Here is a 26,885-nt window from a genome sequence, read left to right as displayed (position 1 = left end):
TGTGTGGCGCATGCGCATCTAGCTAACTAGGAAGCAGAGGAGACGGTCTCCATGGATTATGTGGACATATCGTTGAGTGAAAGCAGTAGCTGTTTGATTTGGATACATGCCGTGTTCTTACAATGAAAAGCTGACAGCTCGAAACGAAGTTGAGTCAATACGATATATATTTAACTGTATGTATTAGGGCCTGAGTCAGAATGATGTCAGAATGCGACCTGACAGAGACAGAGACCGGCGAGCCAGTGCTGGACACGGGGGAAAGAGCGGTGCCAGTGCTGGAGTCTAACTTTCACTCCATAGACCCTCCAAAGGTGTTATTTGACAGGAACCGGATAGGTCTGACAACTGGGGCGAACCCCGGTGGTGCCATACGTATTTCGGACTCTTGTGAAAGCGTGTTGACCGAACTAGAGACAGAGGGCTCCGGCGAAGAGGCGCTGCTGTTACCGTGCTTAGCAGGAAGCTCGTCGTCTCCGAGAGGTGTAAAAGAAAAGCGAAGCAGGCGGTACAGGCACAGCTCGTCTTCGGATAAAGATGCTTTAGCCTCCCCGGGTAAGTGTTTCAAATCACGGCCTTTGAAATGGTTGTATATGAAACTAATAAATAGACAGCCACACTCAGATACTCATAGGGGTTATGTCTTTTCTGACATTTTGTTATTTGATGCATATGGCTCTGGAAAAATTCTGCCTACTCAGGCTGATTACGGTTGTGATAACAGGTAATGCAACGTGGTCAAATAGATATGTTATGTAAGCTCTCTGAAGTGAGCATTTCACGCGGCTTTTTAATGTTTGGGTCTCTCTTAAGGTCTGTTGAGGCTGTTGGAGAACCAACACTTTGGTTATTATTAGAATTTTAAAAAAGCACAAACTTGGTGTCACATTACATAAAAAAGTACCCGGTTTCTCCACAGCACTTGGTGAACTGAAGGCTTGGTGTGCAGTCTGTATCGTGTCTGTATTTTCTGCTCAATTTGTCATCACCCATATTTTAGTCTGACAATCAAGACAGAATCAAGGCTACAAATATGATGACAAAAAAGTTTTTAAAACAACAACAACAAACAAACAGTTTATAATACTTACAGGATAATAAATAAGTCTGCCTCATCCATTGAACTCTTGCCCACCTGGTTGACATCATTGCCTCCTTCATCCAAATTATCTTTGTTCCTCAAGCTAGGAGGTTTTTGAACATTCTGGTCTGTTGTAAGATGTTTGTTGTGATAAAATTATTTGAGGCTATGCTGTGAACTAGATTGTCCAGCAGGAACAACTAAAGTTTCTGTCAGATTTGTTTTGGATGATGAGAAGTGGGGTGGGGGATGCAGGGAAAGACCAAGAAAAAGGTGACCTAGTCGCTATGGAAGCGGCATAATCTGACTTAAATGCTCACTGGATTTAACAACACTCCCCCTCATACCGCCCACCTTTTGTTTTTTCCTTTTTTCCCTCTGCAAAACAAATTCTGAGCATTTGTATTCATTTCTGTTATTCAGCCTCTCCCAACAGAGATCTATTGTTCAGATCCATGTCCTATTATGGCCAGAAATCTAGGCCACAGGTAGAGTCTGAGCCTTAAATGGCAAGTGTTGGCATTCCATTACTTGTGGCCTTTGTAGAACAATAATCTTCTCCTCTAAAATTACAAAACTGTTTTACAGATTATTGTTAGAATACTGACTAAGAGCCGTTTCTCTTGCACTTTGTGCCATTTAAAAATATCATGTAAATTAATTGTGAATTGTAGCTCTTAAATTCTGCTTTACGTGTCATGGGAAATATTAACCAAATAGCAATAGTGCTTTTTTTTTTTTTAACAAAGTAATTGGTAAAAATTTGCATGCGTCCATAAATGTATTCTATTTTTCATCACGTATGCCATCTTTTGCTGCCTTCTTTGTCACCAGTCCAAAGAGCCTAGAAACAGCACGCAGGGTTTATTTATAGTTATAGTCTTTATGTAAAGTTCATTTTGATAAACTTGAGTAAGTTGAAGCATTTTATCATGTAACTGTCAAAACTCGAGGGAAACAGTTTTAGCGTTTAAGACAAATTGTATCAATTTTATGCGCTTGCTGTAACTTAAATATATAGTTATAGAACACTTTTCACAGTCCAGTGTTGTGCCATGTCACACACTTTGTGCTCTGCATGTCTATTGGAGGTCTCTGAAGTTATAAGTGAGGTACACTCCTGCTGTGTGTGCCCCATTAGTTGACCAGGACATCTGAGAGGCTGATATTAAATATGCATAATGCCCCTGTGCTAGCAGACACACTTTGTAGTCCAGTACAGTGTTTGAAGATGATGAAGACGGAAATTGAGAGAAAGGAAGTACTATATGCGCATATACTATTACTTTGGCTTTCTACAGGTTGAAGCTAATGGGAAGTGGAAGACATACAAGGCCCATTACTGCCATCTGCAGCAATACACCACAGTGATCTTATCACAGACTATAAGCACCAGGGTTGCGCACAGGAAGCGTAGATCTGTCATCATACAAGATGATAGATTGAGCACACTTTGACCTGTTGTTGGGAATTAAATGAAGATAAAATATTGCATCACACAGAACTGGATTACAAACTCCTTACAGTAAATCAGAGATTTACTGTTTTAGAGCACAATCTAAAACTATGTTAAGATTTTTATACTAAAGTCAAAATGGAGCTATTTTTAAGTCATTACTTTTGGACAGCTTTTCCAGAGATCAGAGTTACCTTTATGGCCAGACATCTTGTCCCAGTGTGGTCCACATCCACAAAAACCACTCAGAGCTTAGCCTTCAGAGATTGTGCACGTACAGCATGATCAGAAATTTATGGGAGTATTTACCCAATAAAATTGCTTAATATTTGCAGCACAGTTTAAATTCTTTTTAAAGTAGGATGTTTGCTTTGCAGGTACCAAATGGAGCATGAAACACAGGTGCAGCCTAGCTTAAACCTCTGTTTCAAATAATTCAGTTTTAGTTATATAGCACCAAATCACAACAACAGTTGTCTCAAGTTGTTTTATTTTGCAAGGTAAAGACTACAGTAATGCGGAGAAAACCCCAAGAATCCGATGACCCGCAGAGTGGTATATAAACGCAGAGTGAAACTTTGCAGCATTTATTGAGAAGATACAAGGAAAAGATCAGTCTGTCTAAATTCTTCTTATTATTGAATTATTGAGTTATCTTACAGCCACAACATGATAAACACCTACCTAATCAGAATACTTTATTAGTAATGCTTTTTGGTAATCTCAGTCTCTAACTGAACGTGCTCCTGTGACTGACCAGCATGTCATGGAGTGGGTGGGAGGAATTATCCAACATTGTCTTCATCTTAATGTTGGATAGCTCCCCACTGTATCACCAAAATACCTTTGACGCATCAAAGTAATGCATAGTATGCTACCGGAACATTAACAGATAATTGGCTGCAGGGTGCGAGTACTGTGCTGTAATGAGGAGGTCTTGGTTAGTCACTTTACTTTCTGAACCTCCCCATCCATCCATTCGCTTATCCTTTTCAGGGTCGCGGGGGGCGCTGGAGCCTATCCCAGCTGTCATAGGGCGAGAGGCGGGGTACACCCTGGACAGGTCGCCAGTCTGTCGCAGGGCCAACACACAGGGACAGACAACCATTCGCGCTCACATTCACACCTAATGGCAATTTGGATTTTCCAATTAACCTATCCTCTCAAGCTGTATGTCTTTGGATGGTGGGAGGAAGCCGGAGTACCCGGAGAGAACCCACGCAAACACAGAAAGACCCCGGCCTGATGTTGGAATTGAACTCAGGACCTTCTTGCTGTGCGGCAACAGTGCTAACCACCGTGCTTGCTTCTGAACCTCCCCGTTAAGTTAAATTGAGTTTGACTTTTAACATATGATTCTGGGTACTTTTCATGTATTTGTTCAGGAGTAATTGGGCCATACTAGGTCAGACTAGGTTTGACAAGTATTCACTGTTTTAAACAATCCAGATTAATTATGTAACGTTTGCTTATCACTCTTTCTTTTCTTCCTCGTGTTAATTAGGTTCTCTTGGGCCCTACAGTTAAACTAGCTTTGAAGCTATCTTTGTTACTCCTTATCGGTCACCCTTGGCATGTTGACTGTCCTGTCCCTGTTTTTATAGCACCTACCACATGTCTGTGACTTTATCTCTCCTTGCATCCCACTGTGACTTTAGTGCGACTGATACAGAGCATGGGTCTCTGTCAGCTGATCGTTCTGCCCTGTGCAAGGAGGAGAACTTATGATCTGCCATGTCATGTGTTTGGACCTTTATCAAAATAATAATTGGCACTATTCACCAGAGAGCAGTGATTTCAAGAGAATGACGTTTGATCTGCAAGGCAGTAGAAAATGCCAGATTTTAACAAGTGGCGGAATCACTGGTTTAGACCAATTTTTTTTTAAGTTTAGTTGGTAAATTCTCTGTGATAGTGTACACACAGTCAAAATATGGGCATGCGATTTGGAATTCCTCTTAAATGTGTGTTTGTGTATTCCTTTGTGGGTGATTCCTGTGATAGACTTGGCCACCTGTTTTATCCCACCCTTTGCACAGTGTGCAATGGGAACACTTCCAGTTTCCCACTGCCTAGAACAGAATAATCAGGAGGTGAGATGGGTGAGGTAACGGACAGTTTACAGTAGTCTCTGTGAGGGAGATTGCAATTATTATTTTTTTACCACTGATTTTTCAGCATGTATAATGTAAATAACTCATTCATGATCATTTCAAAGGTATCTGATGGTCCTAAACACCAAAACATAACACCCATGCAGAGAAACCTCTTGATGTTTACTTAATGCCATATTTTGCAATGGACATGTAATTGTAAATGCAATCTTATTGTTCTAGTTCTTAAGAAAATACATTTGTTTAATTGTAGCAAGTTCTGGTTGTATACAATGTAAAAATAAATCAAAGTAATCTTGAGTTATTCCCCTTCTAGGTACCAACAGTGGAGATTTCAACCATTTCCCTGACGACCCCGAGTTTGCCGATATTATCCAAAGGGCAGAGCAAGCCATTGAGAGTGGCGTCTTTCCAGAGAGGATTTCCCAGGGCTCAAGTGGGAGTTACTTTGTCAAAGACCCAAAAGGGGTACGTTTGGTACAAATGACACAGATTCATGACAAGCGAAGGAAGGTTCATGGGCTAAACTTGGAGGAAGAATATAAATCAGTAGCTTAGCAACATTTCCAAACATTTATCTTTTCTTTTTTCAAAACATTAATTGCTTTAATCATAAGAGTTTGTAAATTAGGAAGAAGGAATATGGAAATCCACAGGATTATGATTCTTGTTTAATTATTCAAAAAGCAATGGTTCAGCTGATAACAGCAGATCACTGGCATCTACAGGTAATTACTGGGAAGATGGTGAGCCCAAGATGTCAGACGCATTCCTCACGCTTTACATTTGTTGCTTATAGTTACACTATTAGTCTTTGGCTTTTTAATTGTGCTTGTAAGGAGCTTGAAGCAACACTAATATGCGTGGTAAAATTAGTTCTCACTCTTTCTGTTTTCTGACCTGGGCTGTATGTCAGATTGCAAGTTTAGAAAAAAAACAAATGTATCACTCTGTTTTGTTTTTTATTTACAGAAAATCATTGGTGTTTTTAAACCAAAGTCAGAGGAACCTTATGGTCATCTGAATCCAAAATGGACCAAATACTTTCACAAGGTACTTTCTGTCACATGTATCACCTTTTTTAAACATCTGAAAAGTTATTAAGATATATATTGTCATTCATTTTACTTTAATGGCTGCACACAGTGAGTAAGATTAAAAAAAAAAAAAAAAAAAAAAGTAGGGTAATATTAACACCTCATCTGTAAAACTTCCCCCATGTCTGTCTCTGTTGTTAGCTTTGCTGTCCATGTTGTTTTGGCCGAGGGTGCTTGTTACCTAACCAGGGTTATCTGTCAGAGGCTGCTGCTTCACTGGTTGACACCAAACTCTGTCTTGGTGTGGTGCCAAAAACCAAGGTGTGTGCTTTTTTTTTTTTTTTTTTTTTTCTCTGTAGAGTTTTTGAATTAATAACATGTAATCTCCAAAACCCAGTATAAGTAAACACTTGAATTAATCTGGATTTGATTAGGGTCTCTGTGCTCTTCTTTCTGTTCAGCAGTGGTCACAGTTTCAAAGTAAACCAGTGTTATCTAAATTTTATCAGGTGGTGTATTTGGCCAGTGAGACATTCCACTACAACGCCATAGACAGAGCAAAGTCCAGGGGGAAGAAGTACGCCCTAGAGAAAGTCCCCAAAGTGGGGCGACGCTTCCACAGAGTGGGCCTCCCACCCAAGGTACCAAAGACTTTTAAACCGTCACAGTCTAACGTCACCATTTGTTTACTATAAGCAATTCATGAGGAGCTTGGAATCTTGACCTTTCTCTTGTTCATTCCTGTGTCGTTTCCTCCTCTTGCTTCCTTGCTTTCTCTTTGTATTTGTGCAAAAACACAGCCACATGCAGGAAAACCTATACTCATACTGGTTAAAACAAATTCTAATCTTCTTGTTTCAATATTTGTTAATAGGTTCTTTGTCAGATTTGTTCTATTCATATGTACACTGACTGCTTCTCTATAACATACAAGAGTTGTTGCATCAGTGAGTGGAGGGCTGAGAATAGCCACTGATGGTAGAGAACGGTAAAAGGAATCATGCCACACTATTTTTGTGTTGAAGAAGAACAATGTGTTTAGATAAAAGGCCATCAGAACCATAAATGTTGTTTCTGCTTTAAGCCATGTTCTTTTTCAGGAGCTGTAATACTTACTGGATATATTTATCTCTTGTATTGTGAACTGTAATCGTATATCAGTTTTGTCTTTTAATCAAAAACATGTATAACAGGTATTTCATTCCTGGCTGTTTATTACGTGAGACAGTCTTGTGGGTGATCTAAAGATATGTGGATGTTAAGATGATGTGAAAACATAGCTGAAGTGTCTTCGAGGAAGTAAATATGAGGAAACTGACTGCATATTTTCAACTGTCAGGCACAGCTGACATTTCAGCCTTTCGACATTACAGCTTCACTTGTAATATCACTGCACACCACATCATTTCCATTTAAACTGTCTACATACTGTTCTCAGAGCAGTGAACATTGCTATACAGTGTTTTGTTTTAATGGGTATGTTAGTTGCATTCATGCCATATGCGCCTCTGTGTGTTACCAGGTGGGCTCATTTCAGCTGTTTGTGGAGGGTTATCGTGAAGCCGACTACTGGCTGCGACGCTTTGAGGCAGAACCACTGCCAGAGAATATCAGGAAGCAGCTGCAGTCGCAGTTTGAGCGGCTGGTGGTGCTGGACTATGTTATCAGAAACACAGGTAGGCGTGCACGTGTTAACATTTCGATAAATGGTTTAAATTGAAGTGATCAGTCATTGTAGTCTCATTACAGTGTTGGCAGCTTTATTTCGATTTAGTTATACACTGGTTATGATAAAAATTCCTTTGATCTTCATATTTATTTTAAGTTAGTATATGCTTGCGCACAACAGCTGTTTGCTATCTTTGACATCGCTCTGTCTTCCCTCTCATTTCTGCGTATCAAAACTTGTTTATGTTTGTTTTCCTTGTTAGATCGAGGGAATGACAACTGGTTGATCAAGTACGAGACACCAGGAGAAGGAGAGGGAGAAGAACAAAAGGTGAGGTAATTTACCACATGACAGAGGTGTGTTCAGACTGTTCACCAAGCACGCATTCACCTCGCTTAACTCTGTTGAAACACATGAACACTTATAGTCAAAGGAGCTTGCAAAAGAAAAGCGTCTGGACTTCTTTAAGTTGCTTGAAGACATTTCACCTCTCATCCGAGAAGCTTCCTCAGTTCTAAGGTCAAATGGTGGAGAGTCCCAGATATAAACCTAGTGGGAGTAACCCCCCACAGAGGGACAAAAGGACCCCCTGATGATCCTCTAATCGCCTGAGCCAAGGTGTGAAAATGGGTGTGGGTCCCAATCAGCCAGAGTTTCGGGTGAGTTCATTGTGAAACCTGGCCCCACCTTATCACAACACAGAAGAGCCACCGCCACAGGACAAGACTCAGCAGTCCATCTGCATCTTAAGGATAAAGGACACTCTTTCGAGGATGCCGATGTTCACATTTTGGACAGAGAGGACAGATGGTTTGAAAGAGGAGTGAAAGAAGCCATCTATGTCCACTGTGAGCGACCATCTTTGAACAGAGGCGGTGGTTTACGACACCAACTGTCTGCCATCTATAATCCAGTTTTGAGATCCCTTCCCAGACGCCTTAACGCCCACTCACATCCTGGGCCATCTGATCTCAGGAATTCGCATGATAAGGTGGGGCCATGTTTCACAATGAACACACCCGAAACTCTGGCTGACTGGGACCCACACCCATTTTCTCTCCACCATTTGACCTTAGAACTGAAGAAGCTTCTCGGATGAGAGGTGAAACGTCTTCAAGCAACTTAAAGAAGTCCAGACGCTTTTCTTTTGCAAGTTCCTTTGACTACGATGACCTGGATGACTGAGAACCTTCACAGACATGAACACTTATATATTTTTAAACCAGAACACACCTTATGTTGGTTTTGCTTCTGTGTATGTGCAAACTAGACTCACAAATGCATGGAACAAACTTGATGTACGTCTTTGTTACCTATCATCAATCATTATTTTCGATTTGCCGATAAATGACAAAAGTTGTCATTTATGTGTGGCAGTAATCACCCCTCAATCAATAACCAACTTGGTCATCAGTCATTAATAATTTACTCACTTAATGAATTCGAGGTCTTTAATCTTTTTCTCCCTCATGCTGCAGGATGCAGAATGGACAGAGAACATTCAGGACTCCTGCATCAAGATTGCAGCAATTGACAACGGCCTGGCCTTCCCCTTTAAACACCCGGATGAATGGAGAGCCTGTATGTTTATCACTTATTTCACTTTTGCTCACCATCTCTGTCAGTGACAGTAATGAGAGGGCCCCTTTACATGTGCGATTTCATGTAAAGACTCATTAAAAAGACTCATTGCACTTGTAGGAAAGGGTATTGTCAACATAACCTTCTGAAAAACACAAAGTGAAAAGGCACTTTTATTTGAGTGTTTAAAGTATCTTTCTGTGCCACAGTGATTGATGGTTGACCCGGCTCTTTGTTCACGTGGGCTTTAGGAGATCTCTCTTGCAAAATGTGTCACAGCTAAAAGTCTTACTCTCATTACAAATCAGAACCAGGCACTGTGACTGCATGCAGTTTAGACTTGTGCTGTGTACTGAGTGATGCACAAATGCATTTATATTGCACCACAAGTTTCATTGTACTTGAAGACAAAACATTGAGATACCATGAAATTACTGGAGGGGACTGCATGTCTGAAAGGGGATTTATTTGCATACTTTTTGAGATGTATACTACTTTTAGACCCGCTGTCCAGATTAGACAATACAATTAGCTTATCTTAGTACCAAGGTTGTAAATAGGAGGAATTTACTAGCTTGGCTTTTTCCAGATGTAAAACTAACGTAAGAGCTTGTAAAATTGTACTAATCTGTGAACTTGATAAAGTGTTGCAATTAGTAAGTTGTAGATGTGATGGTATGATTTTTACCTTTGGACACTGCCACAGACAGTTCCTTTAATTTTCTGATAATCTCATTGCTATTGGATGATTTCAGTCCTTTTCTTCTTATGGTAGAATCTTGTCATCTGTGTTCTGGCAAGAATTAAAGAATTTTTTACAATAAAAAAAAAAAAACTGTAAAGAAAAATTAGGCCACTAAACAATCCTACATGTGGCCTTATTATCAAATACAATGATAGTTATAGGTTCAGTGACAGTGAAAGGCTATACAGACGGAAACATTTGTGTTGTCCCCCTAACAGATCCATTCCACTGGGCATGGCTTCCTCAGGCCAAGGTACCCTTCTCCCAGGAGACCAGAGACCTTGTGCTGTCCCGCCTCTCTGACATGAACTTTGTTCAGGATCTCTGTGAGGACCTCTATGAGATGTTCAAGGTATGAGATGTTCTCATAAGCTTTCCTTTTTAATCTGTTTCTAGATTTTTGAATTCTTAATTGCAGGATATCAGCTAATATCAGTCGTTTTCTGTTTTCAGACAGATAAAGGCTTTGACAAAACCATGTTTGAGAGACAGATGTCCGTCATGAGAGGACAGGTGAGCTTTTGTAATTTATTTTTTATTTTTAATGAGTACTTTAATGTTCCTCTAGTCATTTTTTTTAAACTTTGTACTGTTCTGTCCTCTATTTTATTTTTTTTCTGCCTGTTCCTTTTATATCCTACCTTGTTCTCCTTTCTCCTCTCATGGCCTACTTTCTGTCACTTTGTATGCTCTGTAACGTCTTCACCACACATTTTACCCTAATTTTGCATCTGCAGCCACTGTCCTGTCTCACCTTTCAGTCTTTCTATTCTTCTCTCAGCAAGCAGTTAATAATAAACACATGTTATATTAGTGAACAATACTGTGCAGGATTTGAGTCATTCTCAATTCTTTGTATTTTTGTTCTCCTTCCCTATTGGAATTCTTTAATATGGTTTAAAGTGCTTAAAGTCATGTCCTTAAGAAAAATGAATAAATCCAACAAAGGCATAACACAGGACCCAAGGACCTGAGATAAACATCTGACCCGTCAATTGATCCATCTACTGTTGTAAAGATGCCCTTCTTAAAGAAGAGAAAGAGGGTGAAAAGGCAGAGTTATGCCAAGTTACACAAGAACTGGACTTTTGTACAACAACCTGTTGTGAACAACGGGTCTTGTGAATTTTGAATGTAAATTTAACATTTTAAGTTCTAGTCAGTGTCGTTGGAGTGTTATGGAGGACATCAGTAGAGAGGTACAGCAGTGAATGTGTGCAGCATCTGTTAAATGTGGTAGAGGCTCTGTCATAGTTTGGTGCTGAATTTCCGTCAGTGGTGTGGGGGATCTTGTCAGAATTGATGGAATTATAAACGCAGAAAAGTACTGTGCAGTACCATCTGGAAAGCGCCTTGATTGGCAGTAGCTTATTTGCAGCATTACATTGACCTCAAACACACTGCCAGTGCAGTGAAAGCACACCTGGGTAGAAAACGCATAATAGAATGCTATCAGTTATGGATTGGTATCCTCAGAGCCTGGACCTCAATATTATTGAAGTAGTGTGAGACAGAGGCAGGAAACAAATGGATGAAAATCAGGTAACGTCCAGATTAGAGCTTCAATGTTAAGAAGCCTGGAGAATTATTCCTGAAAACTACTAAAATAGAGCCTGTTTTGAAGAATAAAGGTGCTTGTACTAAATTTGCAAGCTTGTCAGAATTTCACCATTTCTGTGTTTGCTTCATGTGCTATTTCCACACATGTTTGCACATTTCACTGATCACTGCACTTATTTCCCATTTTCCAAGCAAAATATAACAAAATGAGGGATGGCTCAAGACTTTGTCCTGTAGTGCAGTTGTTTTGTAATTTATTTATTTATTTTAACTTTTAGTTAATTATTTAACTTTTGTCAGATATTAAAATGACCTGGCTGTGGAGAAAGTAGCTAATAATAACTGCAGTTTTTATGTATTACTGTCCTTTATCAAAGCCATGTCACATGCATAATATGTAAGCACAGACTGTTTCATATTTCCAATAAGTTGTTTGCATATTCTCTAAAAACTTCGAGTTGCTTTTGCACAACTAATGCACCGTCTTTTCCCAGGTGTTGAACCTGACCCAGGCGTTGAAGGACGGGAAGAGCCCCCTCCAACTGGTTCAGATGCCTCGGGTGGTAGTGGAGCGCAGCCGCTCAGGTGGCCAAGGTCGTGTGGTCACTTTGGGGAATGCGTTTACACAAACCTTCCACTGCAAGCGGCCATTCTTTTCCTCCTGGTAGTCAGAGAAGGATGACGAGGGGAGCAGAGGAGAAGCATCTGCTTTTTGTCCACACATCACTCCTGACGTAAAGAAAGTGAGAGAGAAGCTTACACTGGAAACTGTTCATATTTGTCCTCGGCAGGAAGGAAGTGAAGAAGGATACGGTGATGATGGAAAATAAGATGAGAAATATTTTGTGAGGAAATTGACTTGAGGCCAATTCCTCATTTGAGGAGAGTGCAGGGAACCGTGGGAGCTGGAGAGATTAGCATACCGCCGTCTCCTAGAGAGACCTTGGGGCTGTTTGTGGTTACTATATGGCAACTTGATTAGATAATCAGCTTTTTCACAGAGGTGGGCTTTGTTTATTGTTAGGAAGCTGAAAGTTGTTTTTTTTTCTTTTTTTTTCAAACCACTCAAGCTACCTACTGAAGGTCTCTCGATAATATAGTGCGTTGATGGCCAAAGAGCAAGCACCTAAATACCACAAGCTAACAGCACAGTGGTCCTGGTAGTGTTTGGGAATCTTAAAGAAGTTTCTCTTGGTCGACATTATTCCTCATCTGGGATAAAGTCCAAAATATTTGCTTTGCCTTATAGGATTACTTAGTGAAATATAGATGTGCACTTACACTGCTGGAAGTGTTTGACCAGTTCCACCCAGCTGGGCCAAAACACACTTTACCCAGCTTTAAAACCACGTGTTAAACAAAGACAGTGTCTTCAATTCTCAGTGCTGCCAAAGTCTTTGTTGAAGGAATATTGAAGAGCTTCAAGACAAGAAAATTGTTGAAACTTGAATTTGTAGGAAGTGGAGGACTGCGAATAAACACTTCGCTTGAATGTAATCTGTTTACCGTTTATACACAGAATTTTGCTCCTAAACATTTCAGTACAAGAGAATTCTGTAAGAAATAGACTTCTCATTACTATGAATGTATTTGTTGTTTGACTTGTATTTAATTGCTGGTAAGCAGCTTTCTCTTGAATCTTCTGGCATGGGGGGGGTCGCAACTCTCCTTGCTTTTTATATTGTACTCTGTGAAGAGGAAAAACTAAATTGAGGAGACTTGCTTGATGCCATTCTGTTTTCTTATGTATGCATCTTGAAGTTTTTATTCCAACTCTGCAACTATATGGGATAAGTTGTATATTTAACAGATTAAAAAAAACAATAAAATTTGGCAAAATCAAGTATTTTGTAGTTGTCACTAGTACATGTTCTAGTTTATAGGAAAAGGCTAATTTGAAGGCATAAAGAATGAAGTGCACCAAGCTGGAGTTCAGCAGTGACAAAGGTATGTTCAGCAGAGCTCTATCTGCAGGATGACAGTTCTCATGCACCTGATTAATGCCTATTGACTTTAAGATTAAAGATGTCAACAGTAATTCCCACCCAACCTGCTAAAGCCCAAAGATATCCAGGTAATAAGGATGAAAACAAAAACAACAGATCTTCACACGCGAAATATTGAAATCAGTGAATTTTTAGCTTGAGAAATTATTAAAAAGGTTATCAGCAATTAAAGGTTTTCTGAGAGAAACTTTGCCGATTGCAAAGGTACAAGATCTAAACCAGAGCCATGGAAAATGTTTAATAGTGTGAAAGTGACAAAGGGAGCGGTTTAAGATTACAAGCTAATGGGGCCTTTTGTAAAGCAAAAAAACAAAAAGGTGCCCGGGTTCATCTGACCAATCGAGAATGTCAGTGATGTCATTCAAACGAGAAACAGAATATTTCCTACAGGTGTGCCTTGAAATTGTGGCGTGTGTTCTTTGTATAGCAGAGGTTTTCAAACCAATATACACCAAGGTGGTGGTAGATGTGAAGCACAGCTGAATAAGGTCACCACACATTCTCGCTAAGAAGCGACACACATCTGGAGAGGAAATAAAATGTGAAAAGAGCTGTTGCAATACTACCAGGATGTCTCGTCATCTTAGCAGTAGTGTGACACGGAGCCTTGCACAACAGTGCCCTCATGTGGAAAGTTTTCTTTATAACCTCAGGTTAATGGGTTCAAGTCACCACAAAAAAAATAGGCAGTCTTCTAAAATAGAGTACCAGGTCTTTTAAAACACTATAATAACCAAACGTATGATTCTGTACTCTGCTTGTGTGTATATATAGCTGTGGTCAAAGGTTTACATACACTCTTCATGGGCATGCATGTCCTGGTAATTTGGGGCTTTTTTAAACGGCTCTTTATCCACGGTGGAATGATTGTACAGCATACACCTTTACTGACTTCAAAAGTCAAGTTTGAGTTTATTTTTTATTTTTATCTGATCCATACTGGGTCAAATATATACACACAACCCACTAATATTTGGTTAAATGTTCCTTAGCAAGTCGCTCTTGGTTGCAATCAACAAACTTCTGACATAATTTTGGCTGGATATTTGGTCGGTTTCCTGGAATAGACTTGGTGTTTAAGCATAATCCATACATTTTCAATTGGCTTTAAGTTGAAGCTTTGGGAGGGCCATTCCAGAAGCTTGATGTTCACCTGTTTTATCCATTCTAAAACTAGTTTGATGTCTGTTCAGGGTTATTTTTCTGCTGGAACACTCAACTCTGTCCAAGTTAGATTTCTCTAAGTGTTGATTTGAGGTGAAGCTGAAGAATTTGAAGAATTCCCCCCGGAGCATGATGCTGCCACCATCATGTTTGAGGGTTGGTACAGTGTCTTAGGTTTGTAAGCCCCACCTTTACCCCTACAAACATGCCTCTTGTCATAGTGACCAAACAGCCCAATCTTTGTTTCATCTGAACATAAAGCTTTCCTCTAGAAGGCATTAGGCTCATGCCTGTGGTGGGAAAGTGAAAATATCAGTGATGACGTGTCGATTTTGAAGCAGGGGCTTTTTTTTCTGGGTTGGCAGTCTCTCGTTCCATGGGGATGTAAAACTTGCTTTACTGTGGATAGTGATGTTGGAGTTTCAACAGTTTCCAGTTCACGCTTTAACCTTGACGGTTCCTGGGCTGTTCCAGAACATCCTAACCAGTTTATTCTCATCCCAGGATGACAGTTTGGATCTTCTTCCAGATCCTGGCAATGCGGTGACACGTCTCACTAACTCATACATAGATACAGTAACTTGAGCTAATGGTTTTGTAATCTGCAGTTTTTTCGTAATGGCCCTGAAAGACCTTCCTAAGTTGTGTAAATCTACAATTCCGCTTCTTAAATTGTCACTGAATTTCTTGGGCTTTCCTGTTGTTCGAAGTATTGCTCAATCCAGTGAGTACTGGCAAAGGAAAAACAACCAAGTAATCAATCATGAACACTAATGAAAATTTAACAGGACTTTCATTTGTCAAGTAAAAGTATAATGTAGAACCTTCAGCACTGCTTATTAAAATATTTAAATAAATGTACGTCTATATCTGAGCCTGTATCTACACTTTGTGACTTTGCAAGAACTGGAGAAAATGCAAAATTAAAAAAAATAAAGTGCACCCAGTTCTTGGTTTTTTGAAGATAAAGACCGTTTCAAAGGAATCAGAAGCCCAAACTACCAGGACATTCATGCCCATGATGAGTGTATGTAAATTTCTGACGTGTACAAGCTTCCCTGCAGTTATGTCTGTTATGAGCTTTTGTTTCCACTAGATGGCGCGCAGTATCTGTTTTATTTTAGTTGCCTGCCGTCGGAAGTGCACTTCAAGGCGATGAGTTTACACCACTTTTGAGAACGACTAAAGTCACAAGGCTGTAAAAATATGCAGACATAGACGGCTTGGCTTGTAGTCCTTTTTAGCCAGAAGAGCCACGGGAGATTGTACTTAGATTACTTTTTAGTTCTTAAAGAAGCAACCCCAATGTTTTCAATGTAGTAATTTAATATGATTTTGTGAGGGCATATATATATATCTATATCATATTTATTTAAGCTTTCTGGCACTATTGACATGATGCAGCTCTTTATATTTGTGGCTGCGTTTTTCTTTGCGCACGAAATCACCGAAGCCGTTCGCTCTGACAAGTGCACCTCCCGGTGCGATGTGAGCTCTTGCCCGAGCCCCAGCTGTCCCGGTGGCTACGTTCCGGACAGATGTAACTGCTGCCTGGTGTGTTCCCCGCGTGAAGGAGACCCCTGCGGCCGCAAAGACGACCTGCCCTGCGGGGATGGATTGGAGTGCAAGTTATTCGCTGCGGGGAAGCGGCGAGGCTCCAAAGGGGTCTGTCGGTGTAAGATGGACCATGAAGTGTGTGGGAGCGACGGGAAAACGTATGGAAATGTGTGTAAGATGAGAGCAGCCAGTCGGAAAACTCTACTCAAGGGGAGACCCGCGGTCAGCCAAGCGCACAAAGGACCCTGTTCGCCTTTAGGAGCAGGTAGGGTTGCTTTAAGGTCGCCACAAACCTAGAATGTACAGGGTAGAATAGTTTTTTTTTTCCCGGATTTGGTATATATGTGTATATCTATGTAGGGGAGACCGGGGATAGTTGTAACGTGGGTCAGTTGTAACACTTCCAATTTCTCCAATCAGGGCTAAGTTTCAAATGATGTGACTCATCCTGTGCATGCCCAACTCAGTTCTGCTATCACATGTGAAAAATCAGCACATTTTGTCAAACACAGACAATTTAACATGAAAAAAAGTAATTTGTATACCAAAAAATAAGTTTTTCTACTTTATTTCAATGTTTAATAGCATTATCTGCTTTGCAGTTAAACTCATCAAATTTAAATTATGTTATTTGTATGTCTATGGGGATATATTCTGTGTAGGTCTTTAGTGCTAATGTTTTAGCCGTTGGCTGTAATGTTAGCTAGTTCATGGCTATAGGAGTCTGGGTCAGTTGTAACAGCAACAGTCTGGGTCAGTTGTAACAGCAACAGTCTGGGTTAGTTGTAACAATAATGCAGATGTTACAACTTACCGCACTATTACTTTAACTTATATTAAACAAGTTGGGGCAACGACATCAGCAGAGAGAGCTTCACTGGTCGCTTTTGTATATGCGGTTAATGCCATTGGCAACACAATTCCTCCACTGTTTGTGTTCCCACACATACATTATGCAGACCACTGTGTCAGAGATGGACCAGTAGGAAGTACTGGTAGTGGAAATAAGTCAGGATGGGTGCAAGAAACAGATTTCCTCATCTTTCTGAAGCACTTTGCAAACCACACTTGGTGTGGTTTGCAAAGCCATGGTAAGCCATGGTAAAAAGTAATGGAATTGCGATGCTGGTGCACAACTACATTTTTTCAGCTTCATTGTTATGTTCAAAATTGGTGCAAGAGCTGTAGTTTATAATGCCCACTGAGCCAATGAGGCCAAACTCAAGGAAGACCAACCAAAATTAATGAAATATTCAGTTGCAGAAAATTCCATAATTTGTCTTTTTTGGGGGGTTGGAATATGTTCAAAAGCTAGATTTCTGCATTCTGTCACACACACACACACAGCTATATAAATGGCTCTAAGTGCATTCATGTGTTGAATAAACAAAGATTACATGTTAATATTTTGTCAGTACCCTTATTTCATTGTGTTACATTTTACCCCAGGATATGTTACAACTAGATTAGATTAGATTAGATTAGATTAGATTAGAATAGATAGAACTTTATTAATCCCTCGGGTGGGTTCCTCTGGGAAATTCGATTTCCAAAAAAAGCACAGCACCGACAGAAGTTACAGAGTTACAGAATATTATATATATATATATATATATATATATATATATACACACACACACACACACATATATATAAATACAGAGACAATATAAATAAAATATACGAAGGGGATAAATAGAATAAATAGGAATAAAAAATAAAAATACAAGTGAATTGCACATTTCAAGTATTGAGGTCTATTGCACTGTTGACTATTTACAAAAAGTATTGCACAAAAGGTATTGCACAGTGAAGTGAAGAGGCACTACAGCTTAGTTGTTCCCCCCTCCTTTGTCCTCCTGTTTCCCCTCCCTCTCCCCTCCAGAGAGGAGTTAAACAGTCTGATGGCGTGTGGGACAAAGGAGTTTTTAAGTCTGTTAGTTCTTGTCTTTGGGAGAAGCAACCTGTCACTGAACAGACTCTTCTGATTGTTTATGGCCGTGTGCAGAGGATGCCCAGCATTGTCCATAATGTCCATCAGTTTCTTTAGTGTCCTTTTCTCTGCCACTGTCACCAGAGTGTCCAGCTTCATGCCGACCACAGAGCTAGCCCTCCTGATCAGTTTCTCCAGCCTGGATGAGTCCTTCTTTGCTGTGCTGCTCCCCCAGCACACCACAGCATAGAAAAGTACTCCAGCAACCACTGACTGGTAAAACATCCTCAGGAGCTTCCTGCAGATGTTAAAAGACCTCAGCCTCCTGAGGAAGTACAGTCGGCTTTGGGCTTTTTTATACAGGTGCTCTGTGTTGCTAACTAACCCAGACTATGGGGTTAACTGTAACATTTCACTCTTTGTGTTTGAGACCATACCATGCAATGGGTAATTGTGCTGCAGAGAAAATAGCTGCACTATTTAATAGCAGAGACATGTAAATACTTTGCATTACATTTTGAATCCACTACCTTAAAAGAGCTTCAATTTACAGACAGAAATGTCAAAAATGTTACAACTATCCCCGGTCTCCCCTATATATGGGTATATATACACATATATGTGTATATGTGTATATTTGTGTACACATATTTGTGTACTCATATTTGTGTACGCATATTTGTGTACGCATATTTGTGTGCGCATATTTGTGTGCGCATACGTGTGCGCATTCGTGTGCGCATACGTGTGTATAAAATATCTAGATTAGGGGCACTGAGGCAAGGTTGGTTTTTTATTTTTTGTTTACTGAAACATATTCCAATTATAGTTATATAATGGACATAATGTGTAGGCTCTCAGCTTTCGTTTGAGGATATCACATTCAGGTTGGATGAGGGTTTTAGGAGTTTCGGCTCCTTAACATATGCCACCCTCTTTTTAACGGGACCAAAAGTAATTGGAAAATTGATTCAAAGGAAGGTGTGGGCAATTCCTTCATTATGTCATTATTAGTTAAGCAGATAAAAGTCCTGGAATTGATTTGAGGTGTGCTGCCTGCATTGGGAAGATTTTTCTTTGAACAGACAACATGCAATCAAAGGAGCGCTCCATGCAGGTGAGACAAGCCATCTGTAAGCTGTGAAAACAGAAAAAAAAACATCAGAGAAATTGCTACAATATTAGAAGTGGCAAAACCTACACTGCTGAACTCAGCAATGCAAAAAGACCTGGATGTCCAGAGAAGACAGCAGTGGTGGATGATCGCAGAATCATTTTCATGGTGAAGAGAAACCCCTTCACAACAGCCAGCCGAGTGAGCAAGACTCTCCAGGAGGAAGTTGTAATCATAAACCTCAAGAATAAAAAGGTTGGACAAGCTAAAAAAAAAAAAAAATTCTAAAAAAGCCAGCAAAGGTCTGGAAGAACAGTCTTTCAACAGATGAAACCAAGATCAACCTCTACCAGAAAGATGGCAAGAAAAAAGTATGGCGAAGCAAACCACATCATCTGTAAAACATGGCGGAGGCAGTGTGATGGCTTGAGCGTGCATGGCTGCCAGTGGCGGACAGGGACACTAATGTTTATTGAAGATGTATCTGCTCAAATCCAGCTAAACTGAGTCACATTGATTGGCCGGTGTTTCATAATAAAAATAAACAATGAACCAAAACATACAGCCAAAGCAAACCAGGAGTTTATTAAAGCAAAGAAGTGCAATATCCTTGTGTTGCCAAATCAGTCACCTGATCTTAACCCAACTGAGCATGCATTTCACTTGTTCACGATTAAACTGTGGACAGAAAGGTCCACAACAGTAACTGAAAGCTGCTGCAGTGAAGGCCTGGCAGAGCATTAAAAAGGAGGAAACCCAGCATCTGGTGATGTCCATGAGTTCAAGACTTCAGGCTGTCATTGCTAGCAAAGGGTTTTCAACCAAGTATGGGAAATTAACATTTTATTTTCAGTAATTTAATTTGTCCAATTACTTTTGAGTCCCCTGGGATGAAGGGATTGTGTTACAAAAATGCTTTAGTTTCTCACATTTTTATGCATCTTTTTTGTTCAACCCACTAAATTAAAGCTGAAAGTGTGAGTTGTTTCAAAAGTTGACTCTGTCCAAATATTTATGGACCTAACTGTAGCTATAGATAGATTGATTGCTGTCTGTATTAATGTTTTGGTGGGGTTTTCTTGTCAGTATAGGTCGTACCCTGATTCGTCTCAGCAGCCCTCGATACAAGTTCAACTTCATTGCTGATGTCGTGGAGAAAATAGCCCCTGCTGTCGTCCACATTGAGCTGTTCTTAAGGTTTGGATTGTGTATGTGTATAAAAATAACAAAAATTGCTTATTTATATTGTTTTATAGCATAATGGCTTGATTTGTCTGCTTTGATCTCAAGTAAGAAAAAACGAGTGCAACCTGTTTCCTCAACAGGCTGTTTTAGGGATATTGGGCCCAATCAAGTGCTGTTTGCCTGCTATTATAAGTAGCATAAAATTACATTCAAATTTAAGCTTAAAATTAAAATAAAATTCAAATCATGCATAAAATTAAGCATACAATTTAGTCCAAAGCACATCACATTAAGGCATAAAACTCTTCAAGCTGCCAAAATTACTTCTATATAGGGCAACCAGAATGTGAAATATATGCAAGAAAAGCACATTTTAATTATTATTGTTATTATTAATCATGTTCGCTTTAATAATTTTTCATTTACCCTCTGTTTCCAGGCATCCTCTTTTAGGTCGCCACATGCGGCTCTCCAGTGGCTCTGGGTTCATCGTGTCCCACTCAGGTGTGATTGTGACCAACGCTCATGTGGTAACCACAGCTGCCTTGGTGACAGGCAGGCCACAGCTGCGTGTTCAGCTCCACGACGGAGATGCATATGAAGCCGTGGTGAAAGACATAGACAGGAAGGCAGACATTGCTACAATCAAGGTCAATCCACAGGTAAGGGCACAAGCCCTGACATGCTATCATCATAAGCTTCTCTACCCTCTTCTCCTTTTCAAATATAAACACATGAATCTTTAGATTTTTTTACATCCATAAATCTTAAATGAGCCCACATAAACCACACAGCCCACATCCTGACACATTTCTTTGTCAACATCTGACAGTTTTCTGCTAGACATTAATAAGACTTTCATAAACACTAGCTCCGTGAGTCACAGACAGAGCGCTGATGTGTGTAATCTCACACCCCTGTCTGAAATACCTGGAGAGTTTTGTAAGCTTTCAACTATTCCTCTTCCTCTAAATGTCTTTTCTTCTTTTCATCTGTGTTGCTCTGACATACTCGCGTTTTCGCCTGTGTGCTGGTATTTTTTGAGTGGGTTTTTTTTGTGCTTGTTGTAGCAGAAGAAACTTCGCGTGCTGTCTCTGGGCAGTTCGGCTGATCTGAGGCCAGGAGAGTTTGTGGTTGCCATTGGCAGCCCTTTCGCCCTGCAGAACACTGTCACCACCGGCATCGTCAGCACTACACAAAGAGATGGCAAAGAGCTGGGCATAAAGGACTCAGACATGGACTACATCCAAACTGATGCTATTATTAACGTGAAACATTTTTAAATATCTCCATCTATACACATTGATTGCATTATTGAACTACATAATTGTCTTTTAATATTCCCATATGTGTAAGAATTACTGTTGTGCTTGTTTCTATTTTATATCTTCCATACTTGTGTCAAGTACGGCAATTCGGGAGGACCTCTTGTTAACTTGGTAAGTGGTGTTCTCTAAGGTACAGTAGATGATCCATTTGATTTTGGAGTGTTTTCAGTTTGGCCTCAAACAAAGAACGGAGTTTTCACCAACACAGCATAAACAGTTATGAGTCACCAAATTGTCATATGAGCCTGAATATCACAAACGTATTATTCGCCAAAGCACAGAGGGAGCTTAAGTGTGATATACACTACAGACATTATACCTGATTTTGTTGTATGTATTGCAGCACATTTAAAGAAACTATTAACTGTCACAAATAGCTTTGTAGATGTGTGCATAACAAGGCACAGAATGCAAACAAAATGTGAGCTTTACCAGCTGAACAGTACTCCAAGAAGCACAAAGTTAAGAGTCACGAAAACCCAAAGAATCTAGAAAGAAGAACAAAGAACCAGGTTAATTCCAAAGAAAATAAACTGGACAGCATGAAAGGGAAGTGGAGGAGCACACACAGGAAATTCCAAAGATCAACAGTAAAAAGGGACGACAGGATTATAATTACGGAAAAATTATTATTGATGAAAACAGTAGGGAGAGGAGCACAGGAAGCAAAACTGACGCAAGACACAAAAGAAAGCAAACCTTCAAAGTAAAACACTAACAATTAACAAACGAACACACATGGAAACTCTTGCTAATATCAAAACACAAGATATCATAAAAAAATAAAACTCACGCTCTACGAGAACAAGAAATGAAAACAGGAAATCCAGATGTTCAACAAACACAAAATCAGAATCAAAACACTTTACTAATCCCTAAGAAAATTATGTGGTCACAGTTGCTCCAAAATAACAAAAAGAGTAACTATCTAAACTAGTGAAATAATACAGTGTATTGCAAGGCTGAAAAATATAGCAAACGAGCACTAATAAATAGAAACGGCTCTATTTCATAAATATAATTCAGTATATTACACATATTAAATATATATGGTTGAAAAAAAAATCTAAACTTCAAACATTAGAAAAATAAAACATGACTAAGACTCAAAAATACTAAGAAACCAGAATGCAGAACCAAAGCACAAAAACCTGCGATATGATACAGTCTTTGCTTGTTTTATAAACCCTCTTGTGTCCCATGAACTATGAACTCAAAATGGCTCAAAATTGATTTACAGATTTGTTCAAGCATATTTTCTTGTGGCCAGTGATTAACGGCTATAGCTGTTACTCCAATTCTGGAGTTCTACTAATATTAATTATAAAAAAGCTCAAAGTAGAAACGTGCAGTTTATTTTTATTGACTGCAGTAACACTGGGACACAATCGTGACACATCATGCGTCACATGCTTTAAAGTGTTCTGTGTAATGACACATTTATAACGCCATAAACGAGTGCACGTTTAAAAAGGCACATGCATTGTGTTTTTATCAATATATCTTAGCAACTGTAGTTGTGCCACATGCTCGGCTCTACATACCAACTGATGCAGTTTTTTTTTCTGGAAATCTTGACATATTTTTCTCAGTTCTTACTGGCTGATATTTATGTCAGCATCAAGTCCTTTTTGGCAGCCATCATGTTGTGTTTGTCTTTCAACATGTGTTTGTGTTTCCTTCAGGATGGTGAGGTGATTGGAATCAACACTCTTAAAGTGACAGCAGGAATTTCCTTCGCTATACCGGCAGACCGCATCAGCCGCTTTCTCTCAGAGTCACAGATTAAACACAAGAAAGATGGTGACTTTTTTTTGTGAAGTTTATCATCTTATTATCTAAAATATCTTTAAATGACTATTTCCCCCCAGTATATGTCTCTAATTTTCATTACCTACTACTCTGACTGGTTTTTGTTGTGACAGAAAAGAGACAGCAGAAAAGAAAAATGGACAAACCACAGTCTGATGCAGGTGAGAGACAAGACGTTTTTGTGCAAATATTATAACTATTTACATATATGGCAAAACATGCAGTTAAGAGTGTAGACTAAAAGTTAATAGATCTTTAATAACAAATGAAATCCTCAGGATTTGGACTATAATTTTAATGGCTACATTTATATTTTAATATGTGTTTAATAAAATAGTTATTAACTGTCTCCTCAGCTCATCTTTCCCCGTCAGCCTAACTTAGCCTTTGCATGAGGCTGTGTTTAAATTATGGTTATATTGTTGTGCTTTCAGACGCGTCCCTAGTTAAGAGACATTTTTTAGGCATCTGGATGGTCACCATCACCAAAGCGTAAGTTGTTACAAAGTCACACACATATTAGACTGTAAGGAGAAAATAAATTTTGCACTAATGTTCTTTAATACACTTCCTACTACAGATAAAGGTGGCATACCCAAATAATACTAAGAGCAACATTTGTTTTGTGAATAAATCATTTAACAAACAAACCGACAAATTCTGTGTTATTCTATGGGAAACATAAGTTGGCTTCAGGAGCTGGTATTGCTGCTTGTCTACTTTGTCTGTAGCCAAACAACTTTACCTTTGATTTGTCAGCAGGAGCTGTTTCATAGAAAATCAAATGTTTGCATGTCTGAGTATGTCCGAAAAGGGAATTAGTTTTATGTGATGCACTTCCTTTTTTTACATAATTGAAATGATAATGTGTAAAAATGTGTTAATAGCATTAATATTGTGTCCTACGTGTGCCACAGTCTTGTAGAAGAGTTGCGACTTCATAACCCAGACTTCCCCGACATCAGTAGTGGAGTTTTGGTGCGGCAGGTCATACCTAACACTCCAGCAGAAAAGTATGCTCACACACACCTGCAAAAAGTACACACACACACACACACACACACACACACACACACACACACACACACACACACACATTTCAAATGATATCACCCTGTTTCATACTTCCAGAAAGTGATTGCAGATTTATGGACAATGATGTCATTATAAGTCTGAATCTTCTTTTTCTCTTTCTGGCACACTTGTAGTAAACGGTTGACTCGAGCTTCTTTTCTTTTCCATGTCTTAGAGGAGGGATTAGGGAAGGTGACGTTATAGTGAAGTTGAATGCAAAGCCAGTCAGGACCACTGAAGACATCCATGAGGTGTTGCAGAGCGACCAGCCACTCCTACTTGAGATTCGCAGAGGGAACGATGACTTACTCTTCAATATCCACCCACAGCTTTTGGTACATTGAAAACTGGGAGAATTGATATCTTTTAGTTGTGAAGAGGCAGGACTCAATATGTCCAGTACTGATTTCTTATTAAAACAAGAGAACGGAAAAGAGCAGTTCCTTTCCCAACTAGCCTGATGATGTATGCTTTGGTAGAGTTTGAAATACTGTAGTTTAACACAGACTTCAAAATACAGCTCAGTAGAATCCATTGCACTGTATATTTAAGGCGCTTTAGAATAAAAGCTTAGAAGAAGGATCTGTGCAGTTGTGTGTTTTTCTGTCTAGTCTGTTCAGCAGCTGCTTTCCAGAAGGCAGCTTCCATTCCTTTGTTTATGTCTTCTCATCCCTCCTCCATCCTCTCTCTTGGAAAGACTTTCTCCTAATTTAAACAAACCTAAGTCAGCACCTCCACATACGGAACACAGGCACTATGAGTAAAATCCTGTTACAGGGAACAGCTGGTTGTATTCTTTCCTGTTTTGGAAATGAAAAATCTTCAGTCATAACATAACCTGAATCTTAAAGTCGCACACCCTGAAGTAGCCTGAAAGTACTTCTACAAAAGCCAAATTAAATCAAGATGGCAGAAAAATATCTTTCAGTAGCTTGACATTTTGCACATACTACATATATGCTTATACTTTTGAATAGTGTTGTTTTGGTTTATTTATCATTCTAAAAGCCTTCCTCCATGCTGAAATGACCTCAGAAATGACCTTGTAACCCACTTGAACTCCCTGTAAGTCCACACATCATAAACTGAGCCCAGACAGAAAACCCTTCCTGTTTATTTAAACATAGACTCTGTCTGGTTACTGTTGGCTGGAACAAGCAGAGGCCAAGGAAGCAAAGACAAACTGGAAGAACAAAAAGGAAAGACTGGCTGCTGGGCTCACAAACAGGAAAAACAGGGAGGAAATGTAGCTAATAAGTGACTCCTGCTGTGAACAAATAACTACCATTTCAGCCGGTCCTCGCAGACTGATTTTAATATGGTTCTCTGTGCTGCACTCAGCGTGTGACTTGATGGAGCAGTTGTTGGAGTGTGGGTGGTGTTTTCTAGTCTTGCCAAGACAGATTGTTATAGCTGAGCGCCAGACTACTTCAGTAAGGCAGACAGAGGACACAGCTGTGTCCACACTAAAACAATATATCTAAGCCCACACTAAATATAAACTTTCACTCAACAACAAAGGCCATGTGTTTTTACAGTAAAGCCAGAGTTTTACAGATATCTCTGCATGCATATAAAGCACAACATATACTCTTCTGTACACTGTTTGTACTTTAGATTAGTGCATTCCCTATGCAACCCAGTCAGTGTGTTGCCATCTAGAGGCCAAATATAGTTTAGTTTGAAATAAACACAATTTATGATTCCCAAAGAATCCACTAGATGGCAGGTGGAGAATAAAGAATTTCCTCCCAACGTGGCAATTGCTCAAACGCTCATCTTAAAGGACTGCTGCACTATAGAAGTCTATATATAGCTCTGGTTTCTGATTGCATCCTTTTGCACTTAAAGCAGAAGAGACAGTTAAACATTTCAACAGCATGTAAGACTGTCAGAGAGACAATCGTGCAGGTGGAACTACACAGATGGAACTATTTTATTTATTGATTTTTTATATATAAGGTTTTCATAATATACAACCTGGATATCTCTAGGTGTATATTACCTCTCGCCCTGTGACACTTGGGATAGGCTAGGGATAAGAAAATAAGTAAATGGAAGGATAGATGAATTCCAAGTGCTAATCATAGTGCTAAAAACAATATAGGGATAATGTCTCATTTGCTATAAACAAAAAGAATTCTTTATTCACTCTGAGACATCACATGGGTGTAAAACATCCCATTTTTCCTCTATCCAATCCAAAGATTGTGCTTTTAAGATGTGGAAAAAATAGTTGATGTTGAAGATTTTTAAACACAACACTCTTGCATTATTCCAGATTTTGATATTCTTTATAACGCCTTGTATCTTAAACGTCAAACTTTCATGTATTGATCTGTACTGTTGCTGTATCTTTTCACTTTTATTTGTTGGTAAATAATTTCTCAACCACTTTCTTAATAAGATCAATTGTACACAGATGGAACTATTTTATTTATTGATTTTTTTTAATATATATATAAGGTT

At 39.3% G+C, this 26,885-nt stretch overlaps 2 protein-coding genes across 2 annotated transcripts; both read left to right on the top strand.

The window, feature by feature from the left end:
- The first annotated feature begins 14 nt into the window (after positions 1–14).
- On the top strand, positions 15–13,087 carry pi4k2b (phosphatidylinositol 4-kinase type 2 beta). Its single transcript, XM_085460279.1, has 11 exons — positions 15–555; positions 4,968–5,119; positions 5,624–5,704; positions 5,890–6,009; positions 6,198–6,329; positions 7,211–7,364; positions 7,620–7,687; positions 8,836–8,938; positions 9,902–10,035; positions 10,137–10,196; positions 11,738–13,087. Exons 1-11 carry the CDS (start codon positions 201–203, stop codon positions 11,909–11,911), a joined length of 1,533 nt encoding a protein of 510 aa, XP_085316405.1. The 5' UTR covers positions 15–200; the 3' UTR covers positions 11,912–13,087.
- A 2,494-nt stretch (positions 13,088–15,581) lies between these two features.
- On the top strand, positions 15,582–24,991 carry htra3a (HtrA serine peptidase 3a). Its single transcript, XM_085460278.1, has 10 exons — positions 15,582–16,235; positions 20,109–20,214; positions 20,642–20,864; positions 21,273–21,470; positions 21,609–21,641; positions 23,216–23,333; positions 23,456–23,503; positions 23,777–23,834; positions 24,260–24,355; positions 24,592–24,991. Exons 1-10 carry the CDS (start codon positions 15,809–15,811, stop codon positions 24,758–24,760), a joined length of 1,476 nt encoding a protein of 491 aa, XP_085316404.1. The 5' UTR covers positions 15,582–15,808; the 3' UTR covers positions 24,761–24,991.
- Positions 24,992–26,885: the final 1,894 nt, after the last annotated feature.

Source organism: Copadichromis virginalis, linkage group LG6 (genome assembly GCF_057382275.1).
Source record: "Copadichromis virginalis isolate Kocher_CV1m ecotype Utaka linkage group LG6, C_Virginalis_male_GT1.1, whole genome shotgun sequence".
NCBI lineage: Eukaryota > Metazoa > Chordata > Actinopteri > Cichliformes > Cichlidae > Copadichromis > Copadichromis virginalis.
The sequence above is the reverse complement of the archived record's forward strand: the minus strand, read 5'-3'. Positions and strand labels throughout refer to the sequence as shown.